Source organism: Chionomys nivalis, chromosome X (genome assembly GCF_950005125.1).
Source record: "Chionomys nivalis chromosome X, mChiNiv1.1, whole genome shotgun sequence".
NCBI classification, from domain to species: domain Eukaryota; kingdom Metazoa; phylum Chordata; class Mammalia; order Rodentia; family Cricetidae; genus Chionomys; species Chionomys nivalis.
In genome coordinates this window covers 79,942,716-79,961,643 of record NC_080112.1, presented here as the reverse complement: position 1 = coordinate 79,961,643, position 18,928 = coordinate 79,942,716, and the positions used below count along the sequence as shown (strand labels likewise).

Below are 18,928 nucleotides of genomic sequence, written 5' to 3'. Positions count from 1 at the left end.
TTTTATTGGAGCATTTCTTACTTTTGTTTATTGTTTCAGGGTTTATGATTTTTATAAAACTGTGGTGGGACTTTGAAGAAGACTATAAAATTCTTATTTTACAGATTTTTAACTGAATAAACACTATTTGTCTTGTCATTTAGAAGGTTTGAAAATAATTAAAATGTCAAACCTAGGACAAGAAAACAGCCACTTGAGAAGCCATAGGCTTCTTTAAATTTTAACTTTTAAAATTTACCCCTTCATTGACTTAATCTAAAATTCTTGATTAGTATGACAGGTTATCATACAATTTTGATTTTTTCCCTGTAATACTATTCACATCTCACAGCATCCAAGGAGAGTGAATTGCAATGCTAGCAGTTCCAAGAACTCAAAATGGAATACTTTTAACATTCCTCTAATTCACTTCTTTTTCCTCTAATTCTTCTTTAAAAATGTTAATAGGCCAAGAGAGGAAAATAGCTTTCTTTAGAGCTTAAAGCTTAGGTAAGTGTTTATTGCGTTGCTGTTATTTATTAGTCATTGTGGAAAAGACAGCATACAAAGTGCATGCTCTTGGTAAGCTTAAAACAATGTGACACCCATGTCACTAATGCTAATGTAAGTTAACTTAATCATACAGTCCAATATTTAATAGTGTAGTCATAGATTTCATGAGGTTTTATATTTTGACTGCAGAATGAAAATAAAATTGAAGCAGTTTTGAGGGAGAGAGGTACAGACAATTATTTGGGAGAATGAAATGATGGCTGTGACACTGGCAGAACCTGAAAGAATGGTAGTCTGAGAATGATAGTCTGAACTGGAAAGCTGAGAAGAGAAAAGAAGACACAAAGAACAACATTTATATTGCTGTTTTGAAAGGTTTATATGTGACACTGTAGCACGAGGGCCAGTTTGTTGAGGTTTCTGTCCTGCCCAGTGCACCACAGCTGGCAAGCCCCAAAGAAAATCACACAGAGATCTCCATAAGTTATAAAACTGATTGGCCCATTAGCTTAGGCTTCTTGCTAGCTCTTCTAAGTTATATTAACCCATTATTCTTAACTATGTTAGCCACATGGCTCAGTACCTTTCTCAGCTGGGTAGGATACATATTGCTCCTTCAGTGATCTGGGCAGGAATGGGCTTTCTCCTTCCCTGAATTCTCCTGTTCTCATCGCCCTGTCTCTACTTTCTGTCTGATTTACCCACCTATACTTCCTGCCTGGCCAATCAGTGTTTATTTAAAATATGATTGACAGAATACAGACAATTCTCTGGCACCATGACACAGCCACTAAACTGTTTAGGGGACATAGCTGTACATTGTGTTTATGTCCCCATCCAATTTCTAATAGAGTGTAATGGTAGAGATTGCCATGTTATTTTGTGATCATCCCAGTAGCTAGCACATAGTACTCATTTGAGAAACAGTTGAATAAAAAGATTGCAGACATCTATTCAAATTATAGATAATGTGTGAGTTTTTGTTAATTATACATAGTTTTAAAGTTATTGGAGAATCAGAATATTAAGCTGCTTCTACTAGACAAATGGTCGAATTTTCAGTATGTATCAGACTCTAGTAGTCAGTACTACAATGAATAAAAGACATACACATCCTGGAAGAGTTTATAGTGCAGTAATGTATCATAATACAACATGTGCAGAATATGCATGATGATAGAAATAAGCAACTCATTTATTCTCTTTATCTTATATTTTCACTGCAGATATGATATCTCTTTCTATTTTCCTTTCTTCTTTCTTGTTTTGTGAAGCTAAGAATCATTTTGAATTCGGGACTAAGAAAGGAAACTAGATCCCAGTCTTCACTGATTGAGAATGGAGGAAAATTGATCATTTAGTTATTCATTCGTCCTTCCAAAATAATGCCATAAAATTATAAAACAAATTTTAGTTGTTATTCTGCCAATGAATGTTTTTATCAAATTATTTAAGAATTCTGAATCTTATTTTTAATAAATGTAAAGGTCTTTCTATTTAAAATTTTACATGATTCAATATAAGCATGTTGCACAGTACATAAAACATAACAGGTGATATTTACTAGTAATTCTTGCTTTATCTGTTCAAAGAACTGAGTACCTATATATATGATAATGGTGTCTCTAGGTTCTTGGAAAATAAAGCACAGCTCCTGACTTATAGATTCAAAGTGTAATAGGAAGTAGCTTTGTAGGAGATGAAACAAAAAGCTATTTTATTAGTTAATCATGATACAAAAACTAGTTTTGTAAAAAAAAAAAAGACAAATAAACTGTATTTACATTATTACTTTCTCATGTTAAGGACCAAATTTCCTTAGTGTCTTTTATTGTCATCAATGGTAAGAGGTATCAGCCCCATAAATTTTTGACTTACCTTATTTCTGACTAGTGAACTCTTAGGTCACCCTGTTATGGGACACACACATACACACACAAACACACAATAGCAATGCTTAAAGAGAAATTTTACAATAACAAAGACTCTAAACAAATTACACTGAATTGAATAGCTACAGTTGTTGCAGGGAATTAGTATAGTGTATTAATTAGGAACATATTGTGAGATAGCAACATTTGATGCTCACTCTAGCATCGATTAACCCTAAGAACTTACACAGTTTTCACAATTTCCTGAGTGGTAATATATAGATGGAGATAATACACAATAGGACTATTATGGGGATTAAATTGTTTAACATATAAAATACATAGGTTAATGATATATAATAAGTAACAGCTATGATTGTTGGTTATATCAGAAACACATGTGATATCATTAAAGTTGTACACCACTTATTAACTTTTGATATTAAAATTGAAATAATAGTATTAATGGGAACATGAGAAGTACATACAAAGAGAGAAACAAAACACATTAAAACACAAAATCAAAAATCATAATATACAAGCAAAAGACAGGTAGAATTAAAAATGCCCAAACAATATGAGCCAAAATGACTACAAAAATACTATTGAGTTTGTTTTATATTGTCAGTCTACTTTTGGGCATGGCTTACCCTGAAGTGTGGTTAATATACCTGCTGGGATTCCATTGGAGAGAACTATGTTTTCCTTTCCAAGCATCTGCCAATTAGAGAGCTTCTCAGAGTGGCATCTCACATCCACTTCCCTGATCAGCACTAAGATTCCATCTGGCTTGAGCCCATGCAGAGTCCAGTGCATGCTGGCACCGTTTTTGTGAATTCATATCTTATTCAACCCAGTTGTGTCTAAAAGACAGTTCTTCCTTGGTGGTACTTATTTCCTGAATCTTACAATTTTTCTGCTTCCTCTTTCACATAAATCCCTGAGTTCTAGTTTTGATAAGGAAATCACATTTAGGACTAAATGTTCCAAAATTTCTCACTCTTTGCACTATTTGTGGATCTCTGTGCTTGTTCTCTTCTTGCAAGAAGTTTCTTTGGTGATGACTGAGTGAGGCACTAAGAGCAAAATATCATTAGGAGTCATTTTCCTGTTATATTACTTAACAGAGCAATAATATTTGGTTTTATCCCCACGTTCATGGTCTATGTAGTTTCAGGTCCTAAGCCATGTCAGCTATGGGTTCCACCTCATGGAATGGGTCTCAATTCTAATCCGAGAGTGATCGATTACTTCCACAGCATTTATGCCACTATTTCAGCAGCATGTCGTGTGGACAGTCACAGGGTTTATGTAGCTGGGCTCACGGTTATGTTTTCCCTCTGGTAGCATATAGAGTATCTTCTAGTATCATGAGCACTAAGAAGTAAGGGTAAAGGCTCTAGTTAGGTACAAACTCAACTTCTTTTTATTCAGTGACATACGGAAGTGGTGTCAGCAATAGGGCCTTACCATCAGTTTATGGAGAACAAACCAATGGTCTTGGCAATAGCCTGATATGTTTCGAGGTTTATATAGGACTTATTCAATGCAATCTCCATCAAAATTTAAACACAATTCCTCACATAAAAGGAGAAAAATCACATCATATGAAACAACAAAGCCAGAATAGCAGAATAAGTACTAAGATTAAAATAAAATAACTTTTGGAGATAGTACCATCCCTGGTTTTGAGTTGTACTACAGAGGTATAGTAATAAAAACAGCAGGATATTAGCATAAAAACAGACACATTGATAAATGGAACCAAATTGAAACCGACACTTAACACACTTACGAACACCTGATTTTTGATAAAGCAGCCAAAAACTACAAACTGGATAAAAGATAGCGTCTTCAAGTAATTGGACTGGTCAAAATGGGTAGCTGCATGAAGAATGCATGTAGAACCATATCTATCACCCTGCACAAAACTCAAGTTCAAGTGGATTAAATACCTTAACATAAAACCATGGACACTGAAACTGATAGAAGAGAAGATACGGAATAGCCTTCCAAACATTGTAACAGGAGACAATTTCCTGAAGAGAACACCATAGGATAGGCACTGACATTGACAATAAATCAGATATCATGAAACTGAATAGATTCTGTAAGGCAAAGGACAGTGTCAATAGGACAAGTGTCAGTCTACAGAATGTTAAAAAAGATCTTTTCCGATTATAAGTAGTGCAGTTTTAAATGTGGATGTTGTCAAATGTAGTTTTCATTAGTATTAAATTATAAAGATCATAATTTTAAAAATCTATAGCATTGCTTAATTTCATTCTGATGAGAGAAAAATCAAGTAACAAATGTTTGATGACTTTTTTCTTGGACTTGTAATAATATTGGAAATCTTACTAAGATAATTTTTGAAACAGAAGAAAATGATTAACATATTTTAATTAAGGCCCGTATGACTAAAGCTGACATGTGTCAGTCTGTGGAATATTTGAACTCTCTGTGAAGAAGAAATTCTAATTTAGATGTGGATTATATATAGAAGACATTTTTTTTTTATTTTTATAAGACCTAACATCTAACCTAATGCTCAGACAAAAGAAATAGTTCTTATATAATATATTATCATTCTATAAAGCTCTAAATACTTTAAAACATTATTCAAGAAAATAGCAATTCATTTAAAACAATAAAGCAGACAAATAGGATAGTATTATACTAAAGCTGATTACCTGCCAAAAATATAATTATTTATCAATCTTTGGCTAGAAAGGTTAGAAAAGTGTCAGATGTTTCATGGTTATGCATGGACCCACATTGAGAATGCCTTTACCTTTTCCCAAGGAATAAAAAGTAATTGTCACCCTAAGGACTAGAGCCTTTAAACTGAGTTTTTTGAAGCCCCTGGAAAATCCTTGTCTTCACAATGAGTGGTTTAGTTTGACATTATTTTTCATTTTTCTTGTAGTTATTGTCATGGGAACAAATTAACATATACTATACTATTCTGTATTCTCATTATAGATTTTGTTTTGAGAAAAAAATTTTTTCCTACTTTTCTCTTGTTGTAATGTTTATTACTGGAATAAGCTACAATAGTGTTAAGGCCCAGTGCAGTCTGTGAAAGACTATAAACATTTAATAGACTCATAAACATAGACTTTAACCTTTTCAATATTCTGCACTTTGATTGGTTGCCCAAACCACTTTATCTCTACAGGTTGCTTAGACTGTAAACAGGAGGAATAGAGATGGATAGTGACTCACACTGCACAAGCTCTGAAAAGGTCAAAGTTGTACACTTGCTTATTCTTTCACCTAGAATATATAAGGTTTTATAATTTCACAGAAGCTACCCTGAAATATGCTAATATGAGTCTGCTTTTTCTAAATGACAATGAACACAGAAGAAATGATGTGTAACCTTTTTGTGGGACTCCACATAATTTTATAATGGAGCTATTTTTGAGTTATTTTCCTTAGTGTGAGACACAATAGTGGTTATGATTTTTAAATAAATATGATATCAGTGTTTATTGTTCATATTTTAGATTGAGCTATGTGTGGACATTCCTAAACACAGTAATTTTCAACCTCGGCGTGACAAGACACTGTTGTCTTTTACTGTGTTGTTAGGCATGCTGAGAAGAATGGATTACTATGGTAGTTGATGTTGCAAAGTGTCACTACCTTGACTTGTTAAAATAAATAAGAACAGAGTCTAGGTTGTCTAGATCATACCTCTCTCAATCTGTCGTATTACAGTCAATGTCTGGGGAATTGTACATAATGCTGGGAAAAATCTATTGAACATTGTCATACGTGTTGTTAGGCAGGAAATGATGGGACACACAAGAGTAGTCCATGTTAAAAAAGAGACTCTTTATCCACTCTGCTTAAATACATTTCCACCAACTCACACCTTACCTTATCACACAGAATTTAGAAAAAAGAAATCCATACAGAGCAGTAATAATTAATGCCACAAAACTCTAACTGTACATCAAGCCAGAAGTTATGTGCTTTTGCATGGACTATATTTTTAGCTTTCACAATGCCAATAAATAAAAGTAATTAACATTTCCATTGCACAGAGAAGAAATTAAGAGTTCCAAAGTTAAAGAGCTTCGCTATCATATAGCCCATTAAGCTGCAACGCTGGAGTATTAAGGAAAATGATGTGTGGGCAGAGTCATGAAAACTGCTGAATAATAGGAAAATAATCAAGGCAACTTTTAAAATTGTTAACCTGGTGTCTTATGTGGACGTAGTAGTATACACATCTATAAATCCAGAACTCAGGATATAGAGGCTGGATCCAGTAGGTCAAAGCTACATGGTGAGATTCTGCCACAGTAATCGAGAAAATAAACAAAGCAAGAATGTGTCCCCCCTCTTTTTAGCTACACAGCTTCTTGAGATAATCATAAATAGTCAAGCAGAGTGCCCCTTTTCTTTCTCTTCTCCATTCCTCCTCCAGGCAGTTGGTGAGATTTACAACTTGCCTGTTCTGTGGGTTTTCTTTTAAACTCTAAAAAAATTGTCAGAGAAAGAGGGGAATGGAGGAAGAGGTAGAAGAAAGGGTGGAGAGAGAACTTTTTAAAATTACCGTACATATTGTAGAAAAGGTGATTAACATAAATATATCTTGGATTACCATTTGTGTGTGTGACTTGTGTATGGAGGGGAGAGGACAACCATGGATGTTGTTCTTCAGACCCCGCCCCCCAATCTCACAGCACTAAAACTTGCCTAGTAGGCTAGACTGAATATCTAAAGAACAACAGGAGCCCAACCATCTCTGGGTCACAAGCACGACTTTTAAAAGCACATGTAGCCATCAAGTCCAGCTCTGTTTGAATGGGTTCTGGAGATTGAACTCAGATCATCATGCTTGCAAAGGAAGCGTTTTACTGAGTAATCATCTTGACAGTCCCATAGAATGACTACTGACAAGCCCCAAATGGATATTCATTCAACTAAGAACTCATTGGAGCATTGCCCACTATTGGACTGATGTGACTGTATCCCAGTTCATCATTTCAACTATGTTACTCAAAGAGCATAAATGATGACAGTGGCAAGTCTGCCCCAGAAGTCTTAGATAGGAAGAAATGCTCATGACATTGTCCACTGTTTTCCTAGTTCTTTCCTCCAAGACAAGCGTGCCTTTGCATCTCATTACTCTCAGTTGTTAACGTAAGAGTGCAAATGCAGGACAATTGAAAATGATTTTTTTTTATTCCTCTGATTATTTCTTTTATCAATCTTAGGGAACATATTTCACACTGAGCATATTTTTCCAAAAATAATTGAAAAAATTTGAAATAGTACTGCAAGCCTTACTTTGTTGAGTGCATTTCAAAAAGGAGGGGAGGAAAAGAAAAGAACGCTTTTCATACTTAATGAGTTTCTGTTCGAGATTCGGTTTCTTTAAGCTCTGAAAATCATCCTTAAAAGTCAACTAAATAGTCACACTGTAAATAACAATGCCATTCCCCCACAGGCTCCTGAATGCATGAGAATGAATGAATACATTACCTGTTCTCTAAAAAGTACTACTAATTTTCAATGAAGCCAGGTTTTATGCTGAGAAAAAGTTTATTAACAAAGAGCTTTCCCCCCAGTATTTTGGAGGTTTAGGTTTTGTTTTTTTCCTTTCTTGTTTTAAAAACAAAGTCCTTAAAATTTCTAAGAGGAATTTCTGTCTCTAAATGTATTTTTCATGCTTGTCTTTGCCTGGTGCTTTTATTGTGTCATAAATCTCATGCAATGACATGCATGCTGTGAGTGGAACCATCACACAGAATCTCCTTGTTTTGGCGTTTGATTTCCAGCACCTGCTAGTGAGGCTTTCCCTCCTTAACTCAGGCAGGAGTTAGTAGCTCCAGAAGTGTTTGACAGACTAATCTTCTGATCCTGTAATAGCTGAAAATAGGGGAGAGAAGCATTTCACCTTGCTTAGGTTACCTGTCATTTATGCAAATAGAGAGAGGAGGAATAGGAAGGGCCTTTTCCAACATGTATTGCATTTATTCTTGAATTTTGTTCTCTTGAAAATTGTATAGAGGGAAAGAATTGAAGTTGGTCAGAGTTGAAATTCAGTTGGTTGAACTTACAAATAACAACTTAGTGTCTGGTTAACTAACAATTGTAAGTATGTCAACAAAGAAATACAGTATTATGAAAATAGCACAAAGAGATGATGTGCTTATGAATGAATACCATAATACAGTAATAAACATAGTTAACACCTTCATTGACAATACTACATACCCATTTAATTAACAGTTAAGTGTGTATGTTTCTATTTTCTTCCTCTGTTACTCCGGGGATTGTTATTTTTTGAAGAAATGCCCTTTATTTATTACACACTTTTAACACTGCACTTCAATAACACAATGCTCATAGGAAACATTCAATAAATGTTTAATAAATTGAATGGTGTTGCTATTTTTAGTATACAAACATGTATATAAAATATGAATATTTATTCAGTTAAAAGTGCTGGATTTTGGAATTTATATTATTATATGTAGAAAGGTAGCAAATAGCGTTAAGCTATTATTTATCTTACCCCCCCCTTGTCACTTCTTAATTTGACACTAGCTTTGAGTGGGTTCTGCACAAGTCTGACAGCCAGAGGCATGAAACAAGACCAGGGTAGGTCCAAAGCATTTAGAGCAACAAATATTTTACAATAAGTACTCAGTTTTATTGCAGGTGAGGTGAATTTTTATGTGTTCTTCGAAGAAAATAAATGCTTGCATACTATCGGAAAGCAGTGACAATATCATTTACAGCCTTTTCACCACAGAGGAGTCACCATTTCTATCACACTCCTCCCTGTCAAATGGATTAAAATAGTCTGTATCAAACTATTAATGGTCTCTGTGCTGAATGTCTATTTTACCTTAATGCATTTAAAACATTGCACTCTCCACACTGCCATTTGAGCAACTTATTTTTCAGATAATTATTTTTCAGATAATGCAGACTGATGTTTGTTTGATAGGGCTGAAGACTGGAGAAGTCACTGTTATGGTTGTATTGTCTCAGCTTAAAACAATTTATTTTAATTTTTGAAGGAAAATTTGTAAAAAAGGAATGTGTGTGTGCATGTGAGTGTGTATATGTGTGTATGTATGGGTCTGTATTTGGAAACAGCTGGGAGATGCTCCTTTAGATTTATTTCCCTGAAACTATTTTTTACATGTTTATAATTATTTTAATTGAGAGTATTACATATCTCAAATGTACAACTGTTTTGAATATTGCTGTTTTCTGAAAGAAAATTACATGTGTTTCTCCTTCTAAAAGCTTAAAGACAAATTTAACCAACAATTATTATATGTACGTGAATCGTGAATGCTTTCTTCACCTATGTCACATGAGTTTAATTTGTGGGACTGGATTGTGAGCCCGTGCACTTTCATGCTCTCACACAGCAATGAATGAAACCCATAGCAGAGAGTGCCCTTCAATTGTGCACAGGCTGCCTATTGATATTAATGAGCTTTTTGCACAGATTGTGTGTGGTCATTTTGTGTGGCCTGAAGTGATCATTTTGTTGTAATTTGCATGTTGGTCATTGCAAAGCATAGTGTATGCAACATTTCCAAAGTTTCTAGAGTTGCCTACAGAGGAAAAGTACACTAGAAACTTGAAGGTTAAAACTATTATTATTTTTAACTATTTTAGTACATTCTCTAAGTCAGCCTTACATGTATAGTATGAAATATGAAATATCGATCAGATGTACAGAGAAACTGCAAAAAAAGATGTAAAAGTTTGGAATTTTTTAAATACTGTTATTCCAATATATTTTTAATTCATTAATGAAAATAAAGGTTTTCTAGTTCAACAGAAGACTTCAATCTATGACATGCAGACACAGAGTACTAAGGGGTAAAGCAAATCACAGGGTTTGATAAGTTGAACTTCCACTTCAAGCAAAAAGCTCCATTTCTCAAGGTAGGAAATGGGTCCTTTGTCTTGTAGACCTACCCTTAGAAAGCTATGGGAACAGCTATAGAGTAAACACTGTCTAGTCATCCATGGCCAATGCTAGGGAGAGGACTCAAGGGACATGAAACAGCTACTTTTAAAATATAAAACAAACCAAAACAAAACAAAAAACCAGTTTCACTTTTAACACAAAATTTAGAGGATTTTAGGATTTCTTTCATGAAATAGCATGTAAAATGTAGGTGATTAAAGTAAGTTTATTTATAATTTCCACCCTTCTCAACTCGATCAAAGACTCAGCATTCAAAATTTCAGATTACAACACTCAGCCTCTTTTCCTGTTTTGAAAGGAGGGTGTTTGTAGAGAACTGCTTGCTGTTGGCAGGTGAGCAGAGCAAGTTAAGCCCTCTGTTTTAATAGTGACTCCTATGTACTGTCCTTCACAGAGTCACTGCCAACACAGCTCACAAATCTGATTTTTTTCCCTTCCCTTTTTATGACAGATACCTCCACTTTGGTTCTAATAATTTTTACATGTATAAATTCATATGCTTTTGTGGTAAGAGATTTGTAACCAAAACTAATTTTAACTAAATATGGCTACTAACACTTTGATAGATAGATTGAGAGTGAAAGAACATTAAGAAAAACACTATAGTTGTGCAACATTTCCACCAAAACTCAGTCTTTATGTGGTTTATAATTATATATCACTCGAAGCCTATTAAACTACTGCATTTAATTATAGCACCTCTAATTGCTAAGCTTTAAAAACTTGATGTCAGTCAGTAATCTTTGTTAGGGTCCAGTGTTATCTGTGTTCATATTGAAAAAGTGTAAGAGAGAAAACTTCTATCAGAAATTAATTATATACAATAAATTTACTTTTAATAATTTGGGGAGAATACTAATACGTCTCTTACAAATTTACATTTAAAATGACTTTTTATGTGTGTGAAAGGGAGAAAGAGGAAGGGCTATGTAGGTATGTGAATCAGCCACATTTAATGGTTTTTAATATATGAAAACCAGCTAATGAAATTGAGAAATAATATGTTTCCATGTTTCCACCTTCCTTCCTTCCTTCCTTCCTTCCTTCCTTCCTTCCTTCCTTCCTTCCTTCCTTCCTTCCTTCCTTCCTGGAATGACTGATACACTATTCATTGCTAACAATGTAAACAGCTAAATCAGTATGTGTGTGTATACTTGATTAAGGTGAGGATCATTGAAGCTAGGTTTTTGACTATATATATATATATATATATATATACAACGTTTTTTGAAGTATTCTATAGTATAACAAAGTTTTGTGAAGTGTTTTCCCCTTCATTTCAGTTATCTATACAGAAATAATGTGGGCACAACTTGAGTATCTAGAAAGATGATAAAAATACATATTTAATGAGCTGATCAAATATCCTCATCTTCAAAGACAGTCTGTTGGTATATTGAAGAGGATTTGGATGTAGATATGGATGTTTATGGTTCAGGGTATGTATCTATAGGCATATATTAAAATTTATTGAGTTCACCTCAAAATAAGTAGCTCTACTTCTTTCTTTAGAAAATGAAACTATCTCATTATTTTTTCTTGCTAACAAATAGTGTAAATAGAACACGGCATTCAAGTGAATTATATAATATTGAATAAATATAAATTCTATTCTGATATTAAGGAAAGAAATGATAGTGGACGAATGTCCTTTCATTTCAGTACACATGGGACTTAATTTTCTGGATGTTCTTTACAAGAATCGTATTTTTGGTCCCTATAGGTGATTTTTCCCCAATTCTCCGAGGTGGCAGGAGTTAACTGGATTTGTTTTTTCTATGTTCTTTTAAATGGTCATATGAGTATGGAAATATTCTACCATCCATTTTTTTCCCATCAGTGCTATTTTGAAAAGGTACCTTTATTTCATTTTATTTTTAAAAGCCTTGATTTTGAACATATTGTGTATTCACGTGTGTTAATACTTTGAAAATGGACATCTTTAAATGCGTAAGTTGGAGGGTTACTAAATTTAAAATACTACCTGGAGCATGTATAAAAAACATTCTACTCTTATTTTACAGACCACATGAGTGTGAGTGGTATCAATGATTTCTACAGTGTTGCTTTTTCTTCTTTAGAGACTTTTGGGTTGTTGAAGTCTCACATGTTTGGATTTTAACCACCAAGTTGTGGAATAATTTCCACAGCTTGGAGGTTTCACATGTGCCTTTAAAAAGATCTGAGAAGTGGGAGAAATACACTTTTCTCTTTTGCAAACTACTTTCAACCTCCAGCTATTTTCTACATTCTTGTTCTCCTTAGTCTCATCTTTCCTTCATATAAAAGATATTTAAAGAACAAAAACATATGTTCAGTTTGTAGCACTACAAACAATTAAAGCAACAATGGTAGACTAGAAAGCAAGAGAAATTTTGAATGCTAAATATTTTCAGGGAACAGTGTTTGCTTTTATTAGAGACAAACACTCCCCATGAACTAATTTAGGCAATAATTGTCTTAATATGGTTCTTTTATAAAGGTAAGAAGCTAATTTCTTTCGATAATATTTTTCCTTTTTGTTGATAGAGAAATAATTCATGAAATTTAGTAGTTTATTTGTCTTTGCTACTTATTCACAAGTATAAAGACAACCAACCTCTATATATAGATAGGTTTAAACTTCTTATTTGTATTAATTTACACATGTGTAACAACTGCATACTTCCTGTAGTCTCATCCTACCCCCCTAACAATTTTTCTGTGTTTTATTATTCTGACATGTTGATGGGGTTGAAAGTTTTTGCCTTCATAGCATCAGACATGATTAACTGTTACTGTTACCTTTTAAATCCATCAGTTCTTCCTTAAAGAGGGCTACAACTGTAAAAGGTTGAAAAAGCCAATATAAAAGCTACTTCTGCAATGGCATTGGTGGGGAGTAGGGGAAAAAAGCAACCTTAAGAAAAGTAAAAACCTATACAACAGCACTAACAACACTGGATTTTTAATGAAAATAATATTCTCATTATACAGAAATTGATAAGGTCATTATAAAAGACTGCTAGGTTATGGTATTGTTAAGGACAAAAGGCAATAAAAGAAGATAGCTTGAGATAGATACATATGTATAATGCATATTAATATATTAATAAAGTATTGATTTCTATATTTATATACTCACATAAATGCCTCCTAAAATATCTGTATATGAGTTCACCTAAGAGTTCAGGATAAGCTCAAAGTTAGTTGTTGTGTGGAGTTCTTTAGTAAGAAAAAGGAACATTGTAATCTACTCATTGTTATAAGATGTTTTATAAGAAATAGATTATTTGTATGAAGCAAAACAGAACCAATAGGCTTATTATTATAAATTTTGTGCTTATAGATACACCTCTATAAAATCAATATCATGGGACTGGAAAGATGACTCAGTGTTTAAGAGAGTTTTCTCCTCTTCTGGAGAACTCCAGGTTGTCTCCTTGAATCCATGTTATGTGGCTCACAACTGCCTTAAGCTCCAGGGAATGGAGTACCATCTTCTGAACTCTGTGAACGCTCACACACATGTGGCATACACACAGAGAGAAACAGACATAAACATACATAAAACAATTTTTTAAAAACAATCAACATTATGTATAAAGGGGATATATCTGTGAATATACATGCAACATGTGGCGTGTCTCATAGAAAACACATCTGCATGTTTTACTATACAGCTGCAAATAATCAGGCAATCTGTAAAAATCAAGGCATCATTTGTGATAATCGTTACCTATTAAAGTGATTCAATAATTATGATTTGTCTAAGAAAAATATCTCAGAGTATGAGGATAAGGTGTCTTCATTGCTGGAAATTTGTGTTTTGTTTATTTATTCAAATGCATCAACCAAAAGAAAGTTGGACAAAGAATTCCTGTACGAGTAAAACCTTAAAATAGAGTTGTATCATATTTGGCAAATTATTCATTAGCTACCACTACATGTAGCAATCCCTTATTCTATGGAAGGATTTATGAAATTAGTAATACATGTAAAATTATATGTGGGAATGGAAAGATGACTATAATAAATCAAAATTCTCCCCAAATGTCTCATAATCTTTTCTTTTCTCTTTTATAAGCTAGATAAGGATTGAAGCAAACAGTTTACTTAGACCCAGGGAGCGCCTTAAAACAATCACTACATAAAATCATATTCCCATACCTTACTAAAAGGGCAACTGACAGGACTGGGGAGAAGGAAGAAGGATGAGAGCATGTAAGAAACGTAGAAGTCCGGGGAAGGTTTCGGTCTAATTTCGGGGGTAGCAGTGGGGTGGGGTAGGGTCAGGGGGAACAAACTAGAAGACACTGGTTGGCAAAGACATTGTGTTCTGGGAGAACACTATAAAATAGTCTTACCCACCTGGCTTTCCACCATTGAGGTATACATTTTATGTGAGCCATAGGTGTGGGTGTACAAACAGGTATTGTGTGTGAGAGTATATTTCTGAACCGAAAGGGCAAAAGTCATAGGAATAGAAACCAGAATCAAAACAAAAACTAATGATTTCTAACCCGAAGCAAAGCAAATGCCTTGCTTACTCAGGATGTACCTCTTTAAATGCTCTACTTCACACACAACACAATAAAGCCAGGAGAAGAATACATTTTTTTTTTTTGGAAAAATGTTTTATTTAAACCTTTAAATCTTTTACAACAATAAAATATTGCGTCAATATAAACCCCTTGACTAAAACTGTTCACATCAAACATTACAGCAAATTGTTTTCTTTTTGACACCCAACTCATCTTTGAAACCATTTCTATTTAAACACAATGCAGAATTTATTGAAAATAAATAACTGTTGGCAACTGCAATAGGCAATTTGAATAAAATAGTTGAAAAAGCAACTCTTAATGAAAATAGCGTTTATTATACATCAGTTACTAAATGAATAAACTAAATGATCTTTTTTAAATTAATAACTTCAAAAACGTTTAATATACAAAACTGTACAATTATAAAGTCGGCAGAAATATTTGGGTTAACTCAGGTTTGAACCATAGCGTTTAACTGCAAAGAAAAAAAAATTAAAAAACCTACCACCCTCGAACATTTGTAAAACATGAATTCAACTAGGGAAATAAAATCGCAGAACTAAAACCTAAAAGTAAGAGAATGCAGAGGCTTGAGAAAAAATTAGAAGACGAAAAGAAAAGAAAGAACAAAAGGAAAATTAAAAAGGAAAAAAACTAGCAAAAAAGTCCGGGATTTGAATTAATATATGCTTTTCAACCTGCGGCTAGAGGAGACACTGTGGTCAACCAGAGGCCTGGCAGCCCATACTAGCGCACGTCTTCTACAAGGGGCAGAAGGTTTTCTTGTTCTTAGGTAGTTTGAAGCTTTGTCTACCGCAGCTGCGCCTGCAGGCTGAATCCGGAGATCAGCCTGGCATGCTGAGATCCCCTTCAGGTCAGGCCCGCCGTTACTGGCTGGGCATGGGCGCTTCACTGGGTCAGCACAGAGTGCTTGTTGAGGATGAGGTGCATTTATGAACCTGTCCTGTGGACTTGAGAGAAAGCTAGCCATAAAGCCACGGCAACCGCTTAATTTTGGGATCTCTACATAGTCTAGCGAGAATTTTTTTAAGTTTTTTTTGTATGCAATAATACGATACACACAACTATCTACACACACACATTTGCACGCGCACGCACACACGCACAGAAATACATACACACATATTTTTTTTTAAGAAAAAAAAAGCATAAACTCAGCCGCCCAGGCGCTCCCTAGCTCGCTCAATCTTCGCCACGGGCTTCCACCAGCTGTGCTCGTCAAAGACACTGAGATGGGCTCCCCAAGAGCTCACTCAGACCTTGGTATATACAAGAGGGAGAAGGTGGTACACGGCTGGACCAGAATTTCCGTGACTTTTGCTAATCATTTTATTGTCGCTCCGCACTAAGCAAGGGGTGTCTGTTAGCCCAACCCCTCACCACCCTACTGAGAGTGTTTCTCACCCTGAAAGCGAGCGGCGGAGAACTGGGAGGCGCTGGCCCAATCTGTCGCCAGAGTCTTTTGGTCCTGGTCTCAGGTGAAAGCCACCATTTGTGAAGGCAAAGTCTTTCATCTTGGAGAGTGTAAGTGGGTTGCGCAGGTTGTCAACCTGACTATGCTGGCAGCCTGTGGGAAACTTCAGGCACAGACATTTACGACCTGGGTGAATGCAGAATCCTTCTGGTTCCTCAAACCCCATTTTTTGCGCACCACTGCTGAATCCTTCTGGGGTTTATGTTGTGGAAGCCTTCAGAGACTCCACAGTAGCAAAAAAACAGGAGGCAAAAAGCAGCGAAATAGCCTCTCTTACTTTAGGCTTCTTTGCAAACCCATGCAGTTTGCTTGTTCTGCCCACATAGGCACTCAGTCCCCGGGGAAAAAATAGAAACATCAACTTTCTCCATCTTATCTTCTCTCCATGCAGATTCGAAAGTGTGGGAGTGCAAGAGGTGAGCATTTTTCTCTTTCCTCCTTCCAGCCTCCCCTCCCTTTTTAAGCAATTAAAAACCCATCAGCTGAATGAAGAAATAATAATACTAGCAATAATAATGTGAAGTGGTCGATTAGATACAAATTATCTCACAAATATTGTGTACAGCTTGTAGTAAAACACCGCAGACATTTAGAAACGCTATAGAAGTTTTAAAAAATGCAAAACTAGTCTATTGTAAAACAGATTTCACCTGAAATACAGCTGCTATAACCAAGGCGCTGAAAGGTTATTCATAGGCACACATCTGTCTTCCCACCCTCTCCCGCCCCCACCCCTGTTACCCAGCTCCTTGCCCTTTTTAGAGAGGAGCAACCAAACAAATCTTACTCAGAGTAAACAATATGTATTGATCAGCAGAAAAGGTTGGAGGAAAATTGCCCTGGCAGCAGGGACTATGAGGTCCCCACCTGGACTGCTTAATACAATTGTGTTTCAGAGTTGAGAATCCTGAATGCGTGCGTGCATGTGTGTGTGTGTGTGTGTTTCCTTTCTTAACATAAGTTAGAAACCCCTGTGGAGGAAAGAAAGAAAGAGCTACCAAGCTAGAGAGATAGCAATAATAAAGACTGTAGTGATGAAAAGAAGGAAGGGAGTGAGAATGATATTCGCACTGCTCCCAGTGCTGCAGACCACCTTCTGGTTTCCTCCAGTCAGAGATCATGGCAGGACGCGTCTGTTTTCACTGCGTGCGAATAAACCTCGTGTGGCTGCTGATCCCCAGGCGGAGTCATTCTTTTTTCTTTTTGTCTTCTATTACAGAACCAGACACGCACCACTTCTTTCTCCAACTGAAGGCTGTCTGCCAGGGAGGAGATCTCCTGCGCTGCAGGCTTGGGACACTTGAGGAAATGCGTTTCCAGTACGCCCTTGACACTCACCTCGATGGAGGTTCGCTTCTTGCGCTTGCGGCCCTGAGCGGCGATCTTGTCAATACTGGTAGGGCTTCCCGTGGATGAATCGGCCTCCTCCAGCCACTTATTGAGCAGGGGTTTCAGCTTGCACATATTCTTGAAGCTCAGTTGCAAGGCCTCGAACCTGCAGATGGTGGTCTGCGAGAACACGTTGCCATACAGGGTGCCCAGTGCCAGCCCCACGTCGGCTTGCGTGAAGCCCAACTTGATTCTTCTTTGTTTGAATTGTTTGGCGAACTGTTCCAACTCATCAGAGGTTGGAGTCTCCTCATCCGAGTTGTCTTGGCAGTGGTGCGAACCCAGCTCACCATGGTCTGGAGGCTCCCGGAGCACTGGATGCAGGCTCTGTGTGGAGGCAGCAGCTGGTGGTGGAGTGAGTCCCCCGTGCTCCAGCATACCGCTCACCGTGAATCCCGGCTGCGAGTACACGTTGAGGGGTTGACCGCTAGACGGGATGGACGAGTTTGGAGCTGGGCTCGCTCCCCAGGCATTCGGATGGTTAGTATGGGGCGAGTGGTGGGCTACGTGTGGCGAGCGGTGATGGATGATTGCTCCCAGTTGCAGATCTTCGCGTCCCGGCTTCACGTCCGGCTGGTCCAGGGGGCTGGTGGGCAATGTAGAGGACCACGGGCCCCCGTCGCTGAGACTGGTCACCCAGTGATGCCCGAGGGGATGCCCATTGCTGGGAACTCCCTGCAAGTAGTCACTTTGGAGAAGTTTCTGAGGATTGCGGAAAGGACTTCCCTGCTGCATGCCGGCAGAGTCCGCATGGACGAGGGAGCTGGAACTGAGAATGCTGTAGGGATTCGAGGCAGCTGTGGCCATGGTCGATGAGGATCCTCTACTAGTTATAATGTGGCAAAGGGAGCAGCTTCAGCCTTTGACATCTATGGTGAGGGGGAACCAAAGCCGCTAGCGCGGGTTACCGGCACCCGCCAAGGCCAATCGCAGCTCGACTTGGCCTAGCCAGGCATAAACTCAGCCAATGATGGTGCGGGAGGCCGAGCTCGCTTTCCAAATTAGGCTGGCGGAGCTCCGGAGTTTCAGTGAGACCCAAGCAGGAAGTGAATCAATCTTTAGGCTCCATTGGCTGCCTAGCTCAGAGTGGCAGAGGCTCTTTTAGTTAACCCTTTCCCCCCTCCTGGAGACCAAGTGTTTGTGACGGAGAAAGGATATATTTGTGTAGAGTGGA

General features: G+C 36.7%; 1 protein-coding gene across 1 annotated transcript; it reads right to left on the bottom strand.

Moving 5' to 3' along the window:
- Nucleotides 1-17,392: 17,392 nt before the first annotated feature.
- Nucleotides 17,393-18,561, bottom strand: Pou3f4 (POU class 3 homeobox 4). The gene has a single exon (XM_057760174.1). It carries the CDS (start codon nt 18,559-18,561, stop codon nt 17,476-17,478), a length of 1,086 nt encoding a protein of 361 aa, XP_057616157.1. The 3' UTR covers nt 17,393-17,475.
- Between the last annotated feature and the right edge of the window lie 367 nt (nt 18,562-18,928).

Coding starts and splice junctions, on each gene's coding strand:
- Pou3f4 (XM_057760174.1), bottom strand. CDS start 18,561: ATGGCCACAGCTGCCTCGAATCCCTACAGCATTCTCAGTTCCAGCTCC.